The following is a 17,098-nucleotide window of genomic DNA, read 5'->3' on the forward strand; positions in this document are numbered from 1 at the left end:
ATATAATCTTGTACCTGGTTTAATTAAGCTAATTGTCATCAGAAACTTGTAATTTTTATGAATTTCAGATTTTCTTTTCATTACTGCTTTTCTTAATAGGTCAAGTTCTTATTTACGTTATAAAGTATGATATTTACAAATATCAAGTTATCATGTTTTTTGAGAAATTATGAGAAACAAACAAAAATGAAAAGATAGGAATAGCAATGAATAGTGATGTGGGTATAGAAAATGTAAGAGATATGAATGCAAAGCAAATCAGTATTTAGGATATTGACCATAGATTCGAAAAAAAAATGCTGCATATTGAGCGAAAAACTATGATTATATTATAAGGCTGTCATTTAAAGCATAATGAAACTATTCCCTTTTCATTTTAATCGAATAAGATAGTAAAGATTTTTGAATTAGCTAGAAACTGATGAGATGTTTTCACAAATCAGATTTTTAATCTCTATAATGCATAATTCACTCAATATCTCAATTTTGATATTGCGAGATATTTTTGCTATCGGTTTCGCAATTTTGACACAATAGCAAGAGGTTCTATAAGCATTATTATCAACGTAGAATCTGAATATCATATCAGAAAATGTCGCAAATCTGACATTTACCCGACCAAATAGCAAAAATAATTGAATACTTTTCGCAAAAACTTTAAAAATCGATAAAAATGATGAATATAGATATTAAAGAGACTTTTTATATAATATTCATAAAGATTTTCCAAAAATATGATACCGCAAAATTAAAAAAGTGACGTCTTGAGTGGAGTCAAAGGTCGAAATTGCTAGCTAAATGTTTTTTAGCGAAATTGCGTATTGTACGTTTTTTTCGCAAAACGAAACCCTTAATAAAAGTGATTGAGGTCATAGCAAAACGGCTGTTTCAGTCATTAATTCTTAAAAATAAAAAGGGTAAAAACTAAATACAATGGGTAAAATTCAATAGTGTCTGTGCTATCGTTCAATTTGAAGGTGTCTTTTGAAACCGCAAGACACATTGAATTTTTGAATAGTGTATTATGGTTTGACAGACACCAATGAAAAAAATAAAATGATATTTATTTTAAATATATAAGATCCTTATATAAAATATAAATATTTTATCGTTTTATTTTCTTGTTTTAGAAATGTTTTTTATTGAAAAATCAATAAAACTAACTCCTAAATAAAATTTTTGATTTAAAGACACTATGATGACACCAGGCAAATCTTCCAAGACACCTATCGTCGGGAATCTAACAACCCTAGTTCGGTGGAAGTTTCTATATATCCCATTTATGTCATACAATATTCCCAGACTCAAAGATTATATGCAATGACTTCGACAACTATATGAACCGTCTCAAACATATTCCAGACACAAACAACATATTGAAAGAGTTAAAAGAAAAGATACCTATAGGTAAGATGGAACGTATACCATTAGATAAGAAAAATATTGTGAGAGAGGTTTTGAAAAAAGCAGAATATATAGACTGGGATAGTATATCTGCTAGACTATTATATAGTGGTGCTATAAGAGTTCATGACATTGAAACACTTATGTCAAAAGTTTTATATCTTAACTATACAAATGTTTTCAAAGAGGACATAGAAAAATATACTGAGGGTATAGAGTTTGTGAGATGTCGTTGGACAGAGTTGTATGAAAAATATAAAGACAAGGAAAATGTTTTCTTTATAGTGGACCCGCCGTTCTATAACACATGGGATTTTCAATACCAAGTAGACTGGACTTTGAAGACTCTTTAGAAACTTTAGACGTTATACATAACCATCCATGCTTTTACTTTACATCCGATAAAAGTGGTTTGGAAACCGTTATGAGATGGTTAGAGGACATACATGACTATGAGTTTATATATGACAAGATAGAATATGAGAGAGGTCCTATAAACTGGAGAAAGTGTCACAATAAAGAAATTTTATTAGTAAGTAAATGTGGTTTGAAATAGGACTACTTGTTTTAGGTTTTTTCCATTGTGTCATTATTTATTTGACGTGCAGAAAAGTACAGAGAATATGAAGATGAACCAATGCCTGCAAATGTTCAGTTATATGTACTCGTAAGAGATATTTTATCTAATATTAAATGGACGCACAGAACTTAGCGAATGCACAGCAACCTGGACAACCAAACCCAGAGAATATTCCAAATGAAGTTAGAATACAAACTGCAATGGCAAACTATGGTCAAGTGCCAACAGATGTACAAAATGCAAACTGCCATGTCAAATGACGCTGCGTTAGGTTTGCCACCATGGTATGCAAATATGAGATGGAAAGAGTTTATATACAAACCCTGAAGTGGGATATAAACAACTTTATGCAGAGATGACGCGAACACAGGAGTTGACCCAGAATATGTTTTCTACCAGAGGAGAAACAGATGTATGAGCTCCAGTTAAAGAATGCTATGGAACTCAACAGGAAACGTAAGAGACTAGGCGGACATTAGATTTTACATATAGTAAAATGGGTTTCTTCAGTAAGATAGGAAACTTCTTTCGAAATGTTGGAAGAGGTATATGGAATGGAAAAAAATCTGTCGGAAGAGGAGTATGGAACGGTATCAAAAATATTGGCAAAAGAGTAGGTCAGTTCGTGGTATATACCTAAAGACCCTGAACCAGAAGAACAAGCTCCTGTTATACAACAGCCTGAACCTGCACCACAGTCTAGTTGGCAACCAATCCAACACCTCAACCGTATTAAAATTATATTTTACCGTTCGATAGTAGTTGTATATGAAACTAAGTTCTAAGTAAACACATGGTATAATGGAATTATTCTTTTTCTTCCATCTGTAGTAAACCATACTTGAAAGTCTGAAATACTTCCACTTGGTGGTTCGTATAACTTTGTAGGTTTTTCGTAAAAGTCATTTGCCAAGCATAAGAAAGAGTTTTGGGCGCCAGAAAATGAAGCATGAACTATCACAGCATCTTGGTCGAAAACATCTTTAAATAAATATGGTTCATCTCTTGCATATCGACTGTAGATATTTGCTAAAGGAGGTTCAACTTTCTGATTTAACATTCTTTGCAAATAATACCATGACATTGCAGTGAATTCTGTATATATTTGTTCGTCTTTATTTGGATTGTCTTCGTAGATTTGAAATGACACTTGTGAATTTTGCTTGTCATATACAATTCTCACATAAAGTGTGCTATTGGTATTCGCATATTCATCAGCATATTTTGCATAACATGAATTTATTTTATCTTCTATATTTTTTAATGCAGCCTGTAGAGAAGATGAGAGGTCAACTTGTATTAGTTCAATTTCTTCCCACATTTTTCGTTTCCCTTCAGATGTATAATCTATATGAAACCTTACAATAAATGGAAAACCTGTTGAACTTGTGAGACAAACTTCATTCTACGAAAACCAATAGCTTTTGTGACAGATGGGTCTCTTAACCATCTTAATGGGTAGTCAAAACGATAGCCTTCATGCTTTACGGTATCTGTCTCAAACTTTTGACCGACATTAGTAAAAAGTTCATCTAATGGTTTAGTTGTAGCAACTCTAGAATTTTCTTTTTCTATTGGAAGCATATTTTATCTATAATAAAAATGTCAAATGAAACAGCGTCTATGAGAGAAATACAACACAACCGACAACTCATTATGCAAGCTCTAAATAAGAACACAACAAACTTTTCAAACTATTCTAAGATATCTGAGTCATTGAAAGAAGGAAACTTAAAACTGACAATAAACCCAATGACAGATGAGTTTCTGTTTCAAGACAATAAGAACCATACTGTCTGTATAAATCCAACAAAAGGAACTTTAAACGAGAAACCTATAAATGAACTTCTTTTGAAAGCAGATGTTGACAACAAAGCTGACAAAGAATATGTAGACGATGCAATAGCAAAAGAAGAAGAAAGAGCTAACAATGCTTATGCAACAAAAGAACATACTCATCCTGAACTAGCAGACAAAACATATGTTGACAATAAAATGTCAAGTGAAGTGACAAGAGCTGAAAACGAATATTCTAAAAAGACTCATACACATTCTATATCTGATATTACAAACTTACAAGAAACCTTAAACAGTAAAAGTGACGTTGGACATACACATACCATTGCAAATATTACAAACTTACAAGAAACCTTAAACAGGAAAAGTGCCGTTGGACATACACATACCATTGCAAATATTACAAACTTACAAGAAACCTTAAACAGGAAAAGTGACGTTGGACATACACATACCATTGCAAATATTACAAACTTACAAGAAACCTTAAACAGGAAAAGTGACATTGGACATACACATACATCTTCTGAAATAACAGACTTAAACGTTAGCCTTGAAAATAAAGCAGATAAAACATATGTCAATTAAATATACCAAAGTTTGATAGGAACAAAAAATATTGAAACTATTGTTGGTGACTTTTCTGTCAATGAAGAAAATAAATATTTTAGATGGCAGTTGGTACAGTCCTTAAAAAATAGTACACGGCATAAACTCATTCCGAAAAATAACAATGAAATGTATGTAAGCTATAAAAAGAATGATGGTACACAAGTTAAAGTTCCATTAGACAACAACTGCTACTTAAACTTATATGGAGACGAACAAAAGAAATATTTAAGAGTTTATGAAATGGCAGATATGACTTTGCCTGACCCAGCTCCGGCACCACATTATTATGACTATGGAGATGACGACAGAACACCACATGTAGATGAACAAAAGCTAACATTATATTTAGATTATTATAGATATAAAAGATATAATGCAATAGAAAAAACGAGAATAGTATATTATTATACAGATGACAGAAATAAATATTATAGTCAAGATTTTACCTACCCTGAAAACATAAGATTATATTATAAAAAATATTCTGACACAAACCAGAAGAAACCTGAAATAGTTGCACTATATTTTAAGTTCAAAAGAGACAATCCTATAATATCTCATATGTTTGATTTAATGAACCCAGTAGGTTCTATTTATACATCTATGGATGCAAGAGGTCCTCAAGTAATGTTTGGTGTTGGTGCATGGGAACAAATAGTCGACAGGTTTTTGTATTGTGCAAACTCTTCAAAGGAAACAGGTGGAAGTAAAACAATTACAGGTGAAAATTTACCTGCACACAGTCACTACATAGATTTAAGTACATCTCAAGCAGGTTGGCATAAGCATAGATATTGGGATTGGTCAGGAATGACAAAAGGTAAAGGATATGATGTTAAAGATGACGTTAAGTTTGCTATAAATTGTTACTGGAGTGACACTCAGGGAGAAGGAAACCATACACATTTCGTTTCAGGATATACACAAACAACGGGACAATGTAAAGAATACATGCCACCTTACATGACAGTTTACGCATGGTATAGAATTGCTTAGTCGTCATTTTCAACTTCTTTAGCATATTCGTCAGGAGTTGTCTTATATTTGTTAGGAACTGTCTTTGAAAGTATACCACCTTGAACTTTGACAAGTTTGAAACGAGGTCTGACAATAGTAGTTTTATCTTCTGCTTGCAGTGTGTACATTTTGCCATGTTTGCCTAAAACTTCATAATATTCTCTTGTATACTTTCTTCTATTTTTACGAACACGAATGTGAGTACCTGTCGGTTCCCATTGTTGTCATAGTCAATAGTATTTTCATATGGGTCGCGTTTAGGTATTTCTATTTTTACTTTGTCACCTTTCTGAAGTTTGAAGCCCGGCATTCTTTCTTGTTTGTCTCTTTTGACTAAATTATTAAATATATAGTCTTTCTCTAAGCCAGGGTTGTTTTTCATTTCTTCGGGGGAGTGGTTTCCCAAACCTTTTTGTTTACGGTTATTGTAAATATTTAAAACTTGTCTCATCTTTGCCATGGAGAAGTGTCTATATTTGTCGTCATATGACATTTCATTTGCTTCACCACCTTGTGGTTGGTTTAAGTCTCTTAACATTTTTATACAACCGTCAATGACACCAAGAGCAGAATGGTTTTGGTCGACAATGAAATATTGGTTTACATTTTTTGAACGCAGATAGTTTTTAATATCATCTGATTTGAAAGAACTTTCACAGTCAGATGTCAGTTTTGTTGGATGGTATTTGTCAACGAATATTGTCAAAGCAGTTTTACATCTAAAATATTTTTGGACCATAATGGTATGGCTTCACAGTATCTTGTGTTTTGACCAACAAATATTAACCAGTATGGAGGTCCATCTGTTCTAACTCTCGGAATGTTTTCCAAGATATCCATAAACCAAGCATTTGGTGTTGAACTAAAGATTTTTATCATGAGTGCTTTCTTGTCGCTTTAGAAACATAGGGGTCCTTGTTTGGATTCGTCATTTTTTAACCCATAAGAAATGGGTTTATTTGGCGCATTAGCAGGAGTGCATCAGATTTTTACCCGCAGTGGGAACAATAGCCAGAGGTGCATTTGGAATTGGAAGGAAGATTTTGAGTACATTAGGTATACTTAAAGAGAAAGCACAACCTATTATACAAACTGTACAGAAAGGTTGGGATGTAGCACGAGATGCAACAAATCTTATTCCAAATCCTGAAACAAGAGGAAAAGTTCAAGGATGGATGGACAATGTAGGAAGACAAGCAGGAAACTATTATAACAAAGCAAATGACTACTATAACCAAGCAGGACACTATATGGACCAAGGTGAAAGATTCTTTAACAGAGGATATAACCATGCACAACAGTGGGTAAACAATAACCAACCTCAACCGCCTCAAACGTGGGGAATGTAAAGTTTTTTATTGAGATGAAATGAACAATGCAGCATTGAGACAAATAAGTTCAAGATGGATTTGTCGGCTTCCAGCAGTTACAACGTGTTTGTCAAGTTCTTCCTATACCTCAGGAAGTTTTAGACCGACTTAAAAAACCTAAACAACCAGTTGAAAACAAACCAAACTAAAATTTTTTACTGAGATGAAATGACCGAAGAAGTTGAAACGGTAGATTTGACACCACAAACAAAAAGTTCAGAACCATTGTCAAAACCTGTCAAAGAACTTACAGATGAAGAGAAAAATTCAATAATAGAAAGTGCCAGGTCTGGAAATACAAACCCTAACTACAAAGTCACTTTTCATAAAAATGGAACGGCTAGTATCTCAAAAAAAAACAGACTCTCACAAATAAAATATTGAAGTCTGAAGGAGCTTTCGAGACAACAGATGGAAAAGTTTACTTCACTGACCAACAGTTCATTATAGAACATCTCATTGACTTAGAGTCGAAATATTCTAAACTTTACAACAAACACAAAAAGTTGAAAGGAAAAAAAAACAAATGGCATATGATATTTATGAAGATGTTGACGACACAACTGTTCCTGCAAGTGAAGTAAAGTCAGAGGAACCGAAAAGTGACGAAAAACCGATAGAAGAAGAAAAACCAAAAACTGAAGATAAACCAAAACCAAAGTTTAGTTTGGAAACTAAACCAAGTCAACCTTCATTAGCTGGTATGGGTTGGCGTCAAAGACTTATGGCAGCAGGCGTTATGTAAAGTAAAGAAAAAAATATTTTTTTATTTTTATAAAAATGCCCCCATATAGAATGGATAGAAAGTCTGCTAGAATAAAAGCAGAGTTACAAAGATATGGTTGGAGAGTTTCGAAGAAGTTTAAATATAGGAAGGGAAGACCCATAAAAGTCTATGACAAATTGTCTGGTCTTCGCTACGAAATGGATTTGGAAACAGCACGTGCCAATTATCCAAACAGACTAGAGAGGTTAGAAGAAGAACGTCTTATGGACATGCCTTTCGATGTTAGTGAACCTCAAGTTGAAGGACACGACGGCTTTGCCAGATTCTACTGGAAACATGACGAACAATTGCATCCTTTGAGAAGGAAAAAAGGAAAAGGTGAAGACACACATGCTCCCATGGAAAGAACAAGATATGCATATGAAAAGTATCGTGAAGTTAGAAGTCAAATTACATCTGGTCGAACCTTTACAGTAAACTTTGACGAAGGAAAGAACAAAGAAGGCTTCATGGGAGTACTTGCTGCCATACAAGACGGAAATAAGAAAGGACACAATCTCAGATTGACCATAACAGATTTGGATGGTCACATTTACTATGCACATGGCAATGAACAAACAGCCGCAAAACTTCTTGACGCTTTCAAGACTACAAAGAGAGAACAAATGGTTGACTCCGACTCAGACATTTTGAATGCAATTGAAGGAATTGCAAGTGTCAAGTTCGAATGGTACCAACCTAACCCTCAAGCAGTCAGACAACATGCTGGATACTTCCCTTCATAAATAAGTCTGACATTGACTTGACAAGGTATGGAATTTACAATTCAATTGAAACAATTGTCAATGAACCTTGCATTCTTACATGTCTCAGGAACTCTGGTCTTGTTACAGATGAGAAGATGAAGTATCTTGAGTCATGTGTGAAGACAAGGTACATTCTCAGAGGTCAATTGGCAAAAATTGCACCGTTGGCAAATGTCAATATCCGAGTCAACATACCTACAGCTAAAGGTTCTTCACATGACGACTATGTTGTTGAGTTCAATTTACCATGGTTGAAGATTGTAATTGTCCACAACCACTTCATGTTGAACGAAAGTCTTACAAACCCATTGTTCGGAAAAGGCAAGTGCAACATTGTCAGAGCTGTAAACATTCTTTTCGAGAAAGGTTTGTTGGAACCAATTCCAGATGACAAGCTGACAGAAACTTTTGTACCAAAAGACGAAACAAACTTTTCATTGTTAGCAAGACCAAAAGTTGTTCCAGACAAAGTTCTAGTACAAAAGAAGTACACAGTTCCACAAGGAGTTGGTATGTTCGGATACCAACCTGAACCAGAAGAACTTCCAATGAGGTTGCAAGAACTTCAAGATGCTATAAACAAACTTCCATTGAGACATCCAATTGACGTCAAATTGTATTGGAGAGCATCTGAGTTAGGTCAGAAGGTTTTATATGAAACAGGTTGCTTCGAGATGTTTATGAGATAACAGGAGAAGTTTCTCAGAAGATAAGAGACTCACTTGAATTTCCACAAACTGGACCATTGGTTGCGACAAGTTCGACTCATACGAAAAGATATACTATGTCGACCTTAACGCTGCGTACATGAGGTTTGTCCAATATATTCCGACTGGAATTCCAAACGAAGATGGTGAGTTCCCGGGAAGGAACTATACAGTTGGAAAAGTCATACAACAACTGTATGATATTAGGAAAGCTTCAAACCCCAAACTTGCAATGACACTCAAATTGCTTATGAATTCGACATGGGGATATTCCATTAAGAAACCTCAAGAGATGAAGAGTAAACATTATGAGAAGGTCGACAACTTTGTTGAAAGGTTTTCTCCTTTTGTTTTGAAGTACGAATTCACTCAAGGTCAAAGTGGCTTAGTAACCACATTAAAACCTATTGTCGAACATTGGTCTTACCCTCAGTTCGCAAAGGCAGTCCTTGACAACTACAATGAGTTCTTCTCGGAAGTCAAATCGAAAGTCAAGGTTTACTATGAGAACATTGACGCACTCATGACGAACGAAGAAGGATACAACAAACTCATTGAAATGGGTTTAGTCGGTGAGAAGATGGGTCAATTCAAATTGGACAAAATTTTCACCGAAGTTCATGTCCTCTCCAAGCGTAAGTACTGGGGTGTTAAAGAAGATGGTGAAATAGTTAAACATTTCATGAAATAAAAAATTTTTATTCGAATTTGAATTAAAATGTGGGAATTCTTGGGAACGGGAAAAGCTTATTTACTTGAGGAACAAAGGTGGTGGTGGAGGTGGTGGCAACCAGTCCATTTTATATTCCTTCCTAGCTAATTTCCGTTTAATTTCATGGTCGCCCTCGGAGTCTTTGAATCGGACAGGTCGAGTTACACCATTCTTGGTCTCAAACTCATATATAACCTGTTTGTCTGTATTTTCGTCGACTATGGCACGAGACACGAACATTGACCAAACGGACAAAAAGTGTCATTTCGGATGGTCAAGCAGCCAATCGCATTCGAGCACTTCGAAGAAGCCTTACGTTCCAAGGGAGAGGGTGTCTGGTGCAAGGCAGAGGTCATGAGACTCTACGAGCAGTACATCCTCAATGCCTGGGAGGACAAATCGTCCTTGAATTGGCAATTCTACCAACTCCTCTGGGACGACCTCCTACGCAACTGGGATAACGAAAGAGCCCAATTCAAAGGTCGGGAACTAATTTTCCAAATTACCATTAATTTAACATACTTATCCAAATAAACACCTAAATTTACTTGGGGTTTTCCCCTAAAATAAAATTTTTTTACTCTTAGAACCACTCGAGGTTCTCCTTACGGTTGTTGAGCTTGTCACCGTCAATGTGTCTGACCTTCGTCTTCTTGTCTGGATTTGGAACCCATTGAATTGCGACAAGCTTGCCCATGGAAATTGAACCGTGATTCCGAAGGTTAAGGTTCAAGTGTCCCAAGTTGTTGAGGACTGGGGTAAGAACCTTGCCTGTCTCCTTGTTGCGGATTTGGTATGGGTAGGGTTGGGAAATTTCGTAACCGTCATCGATAACAAGGGTTGCCCAAACTTCCTCTTCTTCGTGTTTCTCTTCTTCCTCTTCTTCCTCTTCTTCCTCTTCTTCCTCTTCTTTGATAATACCTTCGGCAATTCTGTGTTCACGAATTACGGTGTTGGAGGTTCTGTCCTTTCCGAGTGCCGCCCAGATGGTGTCAATCTCTTCGAAGAAACGGTAGATGAGTCGGGCAAGGTTTTGGTTCTCTGTGTCGTATTGGCGCAAGGTTTCCGCGAAATCGTTCAGGACTTTCTCATTGGAAGCTTGGTTCATGAGGACATTGGCTTTGAGATTGGTTATCTCTAACATAAGACTACTTTGGAGAGTCTTAATGGTGTTTGTCAGATGAGCGTTCAATTGGACAATTTGAAGTTGAACTGGGCGCTTGTCTGGCAACCTTGAAAGGACATCTGCCATTGTGTTCGGCTTCGGTGCTTGTTCGGACATCGAAAAAATGAAGTGGTTTGAGAATGACGGTTTTACTTCAAAAAGCTTGTTATGACGGTTAAGTCATACAACAAGTTTAAAATAATATCTTGTTCTTCTTCTGAACGTTTGTTGTCTCTTCCGATAAAAGTTTCGAACATGAGAACCAAAAAACGTTTTTTGAGATTGTGGAAGAGTTCAGGCAAACGTTCATATTCTGGATATGTTGGGAGCAGTTCGAAACATCTGAGCTGACTTTCGGACAAAATTGGGACAATGTCAACAAATTCATCTTTGGTCGGACTGCTTGAAGGTAAGTCCCTTACATGTAAGTAGCTCTGGTAAAGTCTTCTCATTTCTGCTAACTTTGGAGTATAGCTTCGTAATTTAAGAGTTTTAATTTTAATTGTCTTATTCCACTCTTGACATCTAAACGGTAACTATCCATGAGGTCAAGAGTAGCTTTGGTAGCTTTAAGTGGAGCTATCTGTTCCTTGACTTCTGCAATTTTGGTTGCAATTGTGATTTGAGCTCCTTCAAGTTCGCCGTCTATGTCGTTCTCAACGTCTTCAACCATGGCTTGAAACTCTTCATCGGTCTATTGAGATTGGTGTGGGACGAATTTAACTTGCTTCATTCAAAAAAATGAAAAAATGTTTTTACTCTAAACGTTAAGGTTTACTGAACTGGTTGGATGTCGCCTTCACAGGTTATGTAGAACGGCTGACCCGAGAAGTGAAGGAGACCCTTGAGAATTTGGTTCATTCTTGGGAAAGGGTTCTCTCTGTTTGGAAGTAGTATCCAAGGACGCTTGGCAAAGAACTTTATAATGGCTTCCTTCTTTGCTTGCTTTATGTCGTCGAAAGGAGTGTTTTCTGGTATTTGAATTGGAATTCCGGTCGAAGTCTCGAGATTCAAGGCAGCCCTTCCCGTTATCCAACCGTTAACAAGCTTGCCTTTTACATTCTGCCTGAGGAAGTCTTTAACAAGCTCGTTAATTTCAATTAGGTAAATTGCCTCGTCGGTAGGTTCGACCTCGACCATTGCTACTGTCAGTAAAAGTACTGCTACTGTCAGTAAAAGTACTGCTACTGTCAGAAAAAGTACTGCTACTGTCAGTAAAAGTACTGCTACTGTCAGTAAAAGTACTGCTACTGTCAGTAAAAGTACTGCTACTGTCAGTAAAAAGGAAAATTTGAGAGGGTTTTCGACGATAAAGTACTGCTACTGTCAGTAAAAGTACTGCTACTGTCAGAAAAAGTACTGCTACTGTCAGAAAAAGTACTGCTACTGTCAGTAAAAGTACTGCTACTGTCAGTAAAAGTACTGCTAGTAGCAGAGATTTTTATCGTTGTGGTCCGACGATTAAGCCACAAACGAATGTCCCACGTCCCACCAACCCAGTCCATTCCCAAACCAGAGGAACCTAAAGAACCACAACAGTCTCCTCAGCAACCTCAGTTCCAGCAAGTACCTCCGAATTACTACCAATTTCCACCTCAAGGTTACTACCCACCACAAGGCTTCCCGAACTACCCTCCTCAGCCTATGCCTTACTTCCCCAACCCTTGGATGTTCCAGCAAGCTCCACCCCAGCAATTCCAATCTCAATCCAAATCGAAGAGAGACCAAGAGTTCGAAGAAGGTCTGAACCGCTTACGCAAAGATTATGCCACAGCCCCGATGGAAGATGACAGGCTTTCAGTCTCTTCCCTCAAATCGACCGATTCGACTCGCACCACAGATTCGGTCAAAGACAGAGACGACTACCTCAAGCAGTCTGAGAGACTCTTCATCCTACAATCATTTACAGTTGGAGCTCTCAAGAACATGCGCAATTACGAAGGTCAGACACCAGCTGGAGACCGCAAAACAGACATACTCACAAGAGCCGTCCAACTGGTCAAGACAAAGACTGAGATAGTCGACTTCATTCTTGCAGCTTGCCCATACAAGTAAAAAAAATAAACAATTACGAGTTAAACTTTTTATTCTTTCTTTTCTGAGTTGTTTAGAGCTGGTTTCTCTTGTAGGAACCTTTCGTACTCTTCCATGGTCATGTAATTGCGAATTTGGTACGCAATTCCAGGTTCGTTGTTTTTGAACCTTATGTATGTAACGCTTCCATCCTCCTCAGGGAAGTAAGCTGCTAACATCTGACCAAGTTTTCTCGGTGACTCGGAGCTCATTAAAAATGTCACTTTTTAAACGTTAGGTTTTTAGTCTTATTTTACCCTTTGTTTGTCAAGGTAGTATTGGAGCGCAATTTCTCCAAATTCTCTGTGTCGGAGTTCTTCAGCATTTTCCAAGGTGTACCTGGAGAACTCAAAGAAGTTGTCAAGAACATACTGCCATGCTGCTCTTCTGAGTTCGTCGGTATTTTGGAAGTGTTGCACCTTCGAGTCTTCTGACATGAAAAAAATGACACTTTTTCATTATATAACTGTTATTTTTGACGAAGTGAAGATTTGCACTTCGTCAAAAAAATCCCTGAAATCATATCTTACATACAAAAAAATGAAGAATAACTTTCACTTTTTCATTATATAACTGTTATTTTTGACGAAGTGAAGATTTGCACTTCGTCAAAAAAATCCCTGAAATCATATCTTACATACAAAAAAATGAAGAATAACTTTCACTTTTTCTATTAAACCGTTTTGGCATTTCTCATGAGTGAGTATAGTTCTGCCGAACCATTGGAAGAGAAGAAGTACCCTTGCTGGCAAAAGACAAAAATAGTTGCCTTAGTTGTCATTGCAATTGTACTCGTAATTGAATTCATTGTACTTCTCTTCACGTACATAAAACTCAAGGACGGCATATGCTTCGCGAAGAGATATCCTTACTAAGACTAAACACTTACATTTTTCAAGCTTGACTTTTTACAATTTGAACTTTGTTTGCGTAGATATGAATTCTGAAAGAAGTATGAGGGTCTTGTATGACTTTGTACTTCTCCCATAGTTCATGTCTGTCAAACTTACCTGCCATGGACTCTTTCATAAGTTCCATGAAATCGTCTTCGGACAATCCGGGGAAAAGTATTATGTCAGTAAGTATTCTTTTAACATCCTTACTTAAACTCTTGGCTGTCTGTACACAAATGACAACTGAGATGTTAAAGTGTCTGAGCTTCTTAAGAATTCGACACATATCTTGTTCTCTATTCTTTAACAAAGGATGAGAGGCGAAATCATCTAAGATAAGAAGACATCTATGAGGGTAAGTCTTCCAATCGTAAGATTGCAATTTCTTCGAAATGTATTCTATCTCTTTCTGTTTGTTTCTGAAGTGTTTCTTCTCTAATATTCTCTGCATTTCCTCATTTGGGTCTTTAAACTTCGAATTTATATACTCATTTATAGCATTATACTTCAAAACTCTTCTTTGGTACTTCTTTATCCAATCTAACAACTCAGTATCCTTTATACATACTAACTTAGACTTCTTTATAATATCTTTGAACGAATTGACGGTTTGGTCAAATTGACCAGAAGTACACAAATAACAACTAACTCATAGAATGGGTTCTTCTCATCTAGTTCTTGTTGTTGTGCAGCCATTTTAAGATAAGTGAAAGTCTTACCCGACCCAGGTGGTGCAATTAGACCTGTTATACCATTCTGAGCAAATAAGAACTTGTCATGTATAGGCTTTATCTGAGCATTTTCTAACTTCCTCTTGTTCTTGTTTAAAACATTCTCAAATTTCTTGTCAATGTCAGCAAACTTTTTTTCTAACATATTTTTAGAAAAATTAAAATTTTTATCTTTTAGAAAATGTCTAGCGATTTCGCTATCTATATTCGAGACAAGCTTTTCGACAGCAAAACATCTGTCGACCATAAAATCTTACATAGTGTAAACAAGAAAGGTGAATTTGTTCTAAAGTTCTGTTTCTGGGAATATGACAAGAACCATAAAACATTAAGCAGAGCAGTCTTAAAATTTGTCAATGACAGACTTGTTGACAGAGATGACGCCGATTGGAAAGATGAAGTCCAACAAAAGTTCTTAGAATGCAAAGAAGACACATGCGCTGTTCTTGAAGATGAAATAGAAAACAGAATAGAAGAGCTATTAAAGGACAAAGAACTTTTACATAAATATGGTTGCGCCAAATTTGACATAACTCCACCAGAAAAGAAGAAGAGAGAAAAGAAAGAAAAGAAAGTAGAAGAAGAGAAGAAAGAACCTGAACCAGTTCCAGAGAAAAAGAAATTTGACATGTAAAAATAAAATTTTATTTTTAGAACATTTCTGGGTCAATGTCAATGTTCTCTTCCTCTTTAGGAGCAAACACTGGCTTAGACTCTAAAATCTTTTTACCCAATTTACCTTGAACTTCTACAACTTTAGACTCATAATATTCATAGTCGTCTGTCTTCTTTGGTTCATAAGGTATAACAAGTTTGTATGCTTTGCCTTCTTTAAGGTTTGAGAACCTTCTGTCAAAACTTTCTTTGACTGTTAACAAACCTTCTATGTCTAAGTCTTCAAATTTCGCACCATTTTTAGTCACAATAGCAAACTTAACTGGTTCGATGTTCCAAACTTTGCTGAATGAAGACTTTTCAAAATGGTAGAAGTAAACATTCAAATATGTGAATGGGTCTAGTTCTTCTTTAAGTCCTGACATGTACTTGTTTACTGAGATGAATTTCGTCATCTTTTCTATCGGATAAAAAAATATTTTTTTTTAAAATTTACTCAGAAAAATTTTTCTTTGTATATACACCATTCTGTACGTCTAAAAGACTTTTGACATTTGCCAAGAATGTTCGTTTAGACGCTGCATATAACCATACTTGACAATATTGTTTATATTCATCATATAAAGACTTTCATCTAAACACTCAAAGTCGCTTTCTTCTATGAACAGTTCATATACACTCTTGTTTGCTTCTAACAATGTTTGTCTCTCTTCGGTATGTGGAATTTGTCTTGGATTGAACTTAGAAATATCTAATGTCATGAAATATGAGAACAAGTGGTTGTAAAAGTCAGATGTCAAAGTTTCTGCTAAGTCGTCAAAATATTCTGTATCTTGCATATGAGAATCTGACGTTCTGACAACTACATATCTTCTGTCAGAACTTTCTAACTTCATCGGAACAGCATTGTTTGAAACCATAATGAAGTTTGCAACATTTTCACAAACTCTTTGGTCTTTATACTTTCTTTCAACAACTCCAACTTTGTCTGTTATAAGACTCTTCAAAGCATCTGAGTTCAAAACTTTTGTTGTATCTATACTTTGAAGTTCATTGCAAACTATAAGTTTCATATTCTCAATAGAAGAGTTAAATTTACCGCAGATGTTTTCTAAGTTTGTCATATTAGGGTTCGAATAACCTTCTAACAGTTTGCATAAGATATCTGTAAAGAAAGTATTCTTACCAGTTCCTTGTTTTCCAATTATAATGAGAGCAGTTTCATTTTTAGCACTTGGATGTTGTAAGATGTTTGCAAACCAACATAAGATATACTCATAAACCTTTTCGTTTCCATTGCATATAATTTCTTTGACATGGTCTAACCAAGCTTCTATAATATTTTCTTTCCATTCTACTTGTTCGTATTTATATCCAGTGAAGATAGAATAGAAGTTTGGAGAAGGTGTATAGAACTTTATACCTCGAACTGAAAAATCTTCTAACTTTGACAATAAGATATCCCAAGCATCTAACATCTTCATGCCAACTTGTACGACTTTTATTTTCTTAAGTTTCTGTCTACATTCTTGTTCTGAAACTATTGTCGCTTTAGGTTTGTTAAAGACTACATCCCATTCTTTCATAACATAACATTCTGGGGCAGAGTCGACATAAATGACTAAACGTTTCAAATTCTCGACTGCTTTGTTATAGTCTCTAAATGGACACATATTTCTGAATGCTTGGAAGTCATAAAAATCTGAAACATCTATTCTGTACATTTTTATAAAAATAAAAAAAATATTATTTTTTTATTCTTGACTTTGTTGTTCCATTTGTTGCATTTGTTGTTCTTGAGCTATTTGTTGTTGAAGTTGTTCTTGTAATACAATACTTTCACCAGTTGCATCTTCCAATTCGAAACTTTCTGCCGTCATTGACAAATA

General features: G+C 35.6%; 13 protein-coding genes and 2 pseudogenes across 15 annotated transcripts, besides 1 other annotated feature; 8 read left to right on the forward strand and 7 right to left on the reverse strand.

The window, feature by feature from the left end:
- Positions 1-2,722: 2,722 nt before the first annotated feature.
- Positions 2,723-3,568, reverse strand: TVAGG3_0635750 (annotated as a pseudogene). Its single transcript has one exon. A coding segment is annotated over exon 1 (846 nt).
- Positions 3,569-3,640: 72 nt separating this feature from the next.
- Positions 3,641-4,369, forward strand: TVAGG3_0635770 (phage tail repeat-like family; the record flags this gene model as incomplete). The annotated part of the gene is made up of 1 exon (XM_051241026.1): positions 3,641-4,369. The coding sequence occupies one exon, from the start codon at positions 3,641-3,643 to the stop codon at positions 4,367-4,369; it is 729 nt and encodes a 242-aa protein (XP_051087613.1).
- Positions 3,641-17,098: part of a mobile genetic element that runs on past the window's edge.
- TVAGG3_0635790 (phage tail repeat-like family) lies at positions 4,520-5,389 on the forward strand (the record flags this gene model as incomplete). The annotated part of the gene is made up of 1 exon (XM_051241027.1): positions 4,520-5,389. One exon carries the CDS (start codon positions 4,520-4,522, stop codon positions 5,387-5,389), a length of 870 nt encoding a protein of 289 aa, XP_051087614.1.
- TVAGG3_0635800 (uncharacterized protein) lies at positions 7,576-8,074 on the forward strand (the record flags this gene model as incomplete). Its single annotated transcript, XM_051241028.1, has 1 exon — positions 7,576-8,074. A coding segment is annotated over one exon (499 nt), but the record flags the coding sequence as incomplete, so codon positions are not given.
- Positions 9,121-9,453, forward strand: TVAGG3_0635810 (DNA/RNA polymerases family; the record flags this gene model as incomplete). Its single annotated transcript, XM_051241029.1, has 1 exon — positions 9,121-9,453. A coding segment is annotated over one exon (333 nt), but the record flags the coding sequence as incomplete, so codon positions are not given.
- TVAGG3_0635820 (DNA/RNA polymerases family) lies at positions 9,544-9,711 on the forward strand (the record flags this gene model as incomplete). The annotated part of the gene is made up of 1 exon (XM_051241030.1): positions 9,544-9,711. One exon carries the CDS (start codon positions 9,544-9,546, stop codon positions 9,709-9,711), a length of 168 nt encoding a protein of 55 aa, XP_051087617.1.
- On the forward strand, positions 10,003-10,266 carry TVAGG3_0635830 (uncharacterized protein; the record flags this gene model as incomplete). Its single annotated transcript, XM_051241031.1, has 1 exon — positions 10,003-10,266. One exon carries the CDS (start codon positions 10,003-10,005, stop codon positions 10,264-10,266), a length of 264 nt encoding a protein of 87 aa, XP_051087618.1.
- TVAGG3_0635840 (HNH endonuclease family) lies at positions 10,316-11,014 on the reverse strand (the record flags this gene model as incomplete). The annotated part of the gene is made up of 1 exon (XM_051241032.1): positions 10,316-11,014. One exon carries the CDS (start codon positions 11,012-11,014, stop codon positions 10,316-10,318), a length of 699 nt encoding a protein of 232 aa, XP_051087619.1.
- On the reverse strand, positions 11,672-11,998 carry TVAGG3_0635850 (uncharacterized protein; the record flags this gene model as incomplete). The annotated part of the gene is made up of 1 exon (XM_051241033.1): positions 11,672-11,998. A coding segment is annotated over one exon (327 nt), but the record flags the coding sequence as incomplete, so codon positions are not given.
- Positions 12,374-12,952, forward strand: TVAGG3_0635860 (uncharacterized protein; the record flags this gene model as incomplete). Its single annotated transcript, XM_051241034.1, has 1 exon — positions 12,374-12,952. One exon carries the CDS (start codon positions 12,374-12,376, stop codon positions 12,950-12,952), a length of 579 nt encoding a protein of 192 aa, XP_051087621.1.
- TVAGG3_0635870 (uncharacterized protein) lies at positions 12,982-13,182 on the reverse strand (the record flags this gene model as incomplete). The annotated part of the gene is made up of 1 exon (XM_051241035.1): positions 12,982-13,182. The coding sequence occupies one exon, from the start codon at positions 13,180-13,182 to the stop codon at positions 12,982-12,984; it is 201 nt and encodes a 66-aa protein (XP_051087622.1).
- On the reverse strand, positions 13,865-14,314 carry TVAGG3_0635880 (protein of unknown function, DUF4106 family; the record flags this gene model as incomplete). Its single annotated transcript, XM_051241036.1, has 1 exon — positions 13,865-14,314. The coding sequence occupies one exon, from the start codon at positions 14,312-14,314 to the stop codon at positions 13,865-13,867; it is 450 nt and encodes a 149-aa protein (XP_051087623.1).
- Positions 14,776-15,228, forward strand: TVAGG3_0635890 (uncharacterized protein; the record flags this gene model as incomplete). Its single annotated transcript, XM_051241037.1, has 1 exon — positions 14,776-15,228. One exon carries the CDS (start codon positions 14,776-14,778, stop codon positions 15,226-15,228), a length of 453 nt encoding a protein of 150 aa, XP_051087624.1.
- Positions 15,245-15,664, reverse strand: TVAGG3_0635900 (protein of unknown function, DUF4108 family; the record flags this gene model as incomplete). Its single annotated transcript, XM_051241038.1, has 1 exon — positions 15,245-15,664. One exon carries the CDS (start codon positions 15,662-15,664, stop codon positions 15,245-15,247), a length of 420 nt encoding a protein of 139 aa, XP_051087625.1.
- Positions 15,702-16,933, reverse strand: TVAGG3_0635910 (annotated as a pseudogene). Its single transcript has one exon. A coding segment is annotated over exon 1 (1,232 nt).

The sequence above is a fragment of the Trichomonas vaginalis genome, chromosome III (genome assembly GCF_026262505.1).
Source record: "Trichomonas vaginalis G3 chromosome III, whole genome shotgun sequence".
In the NCBI taxonomy this organism is placed as follows: Eukaryota; Parabasalia; order Trichomonadida; family Trichomonadidae; genus Trichomonas; species Trichomonas vaginalis.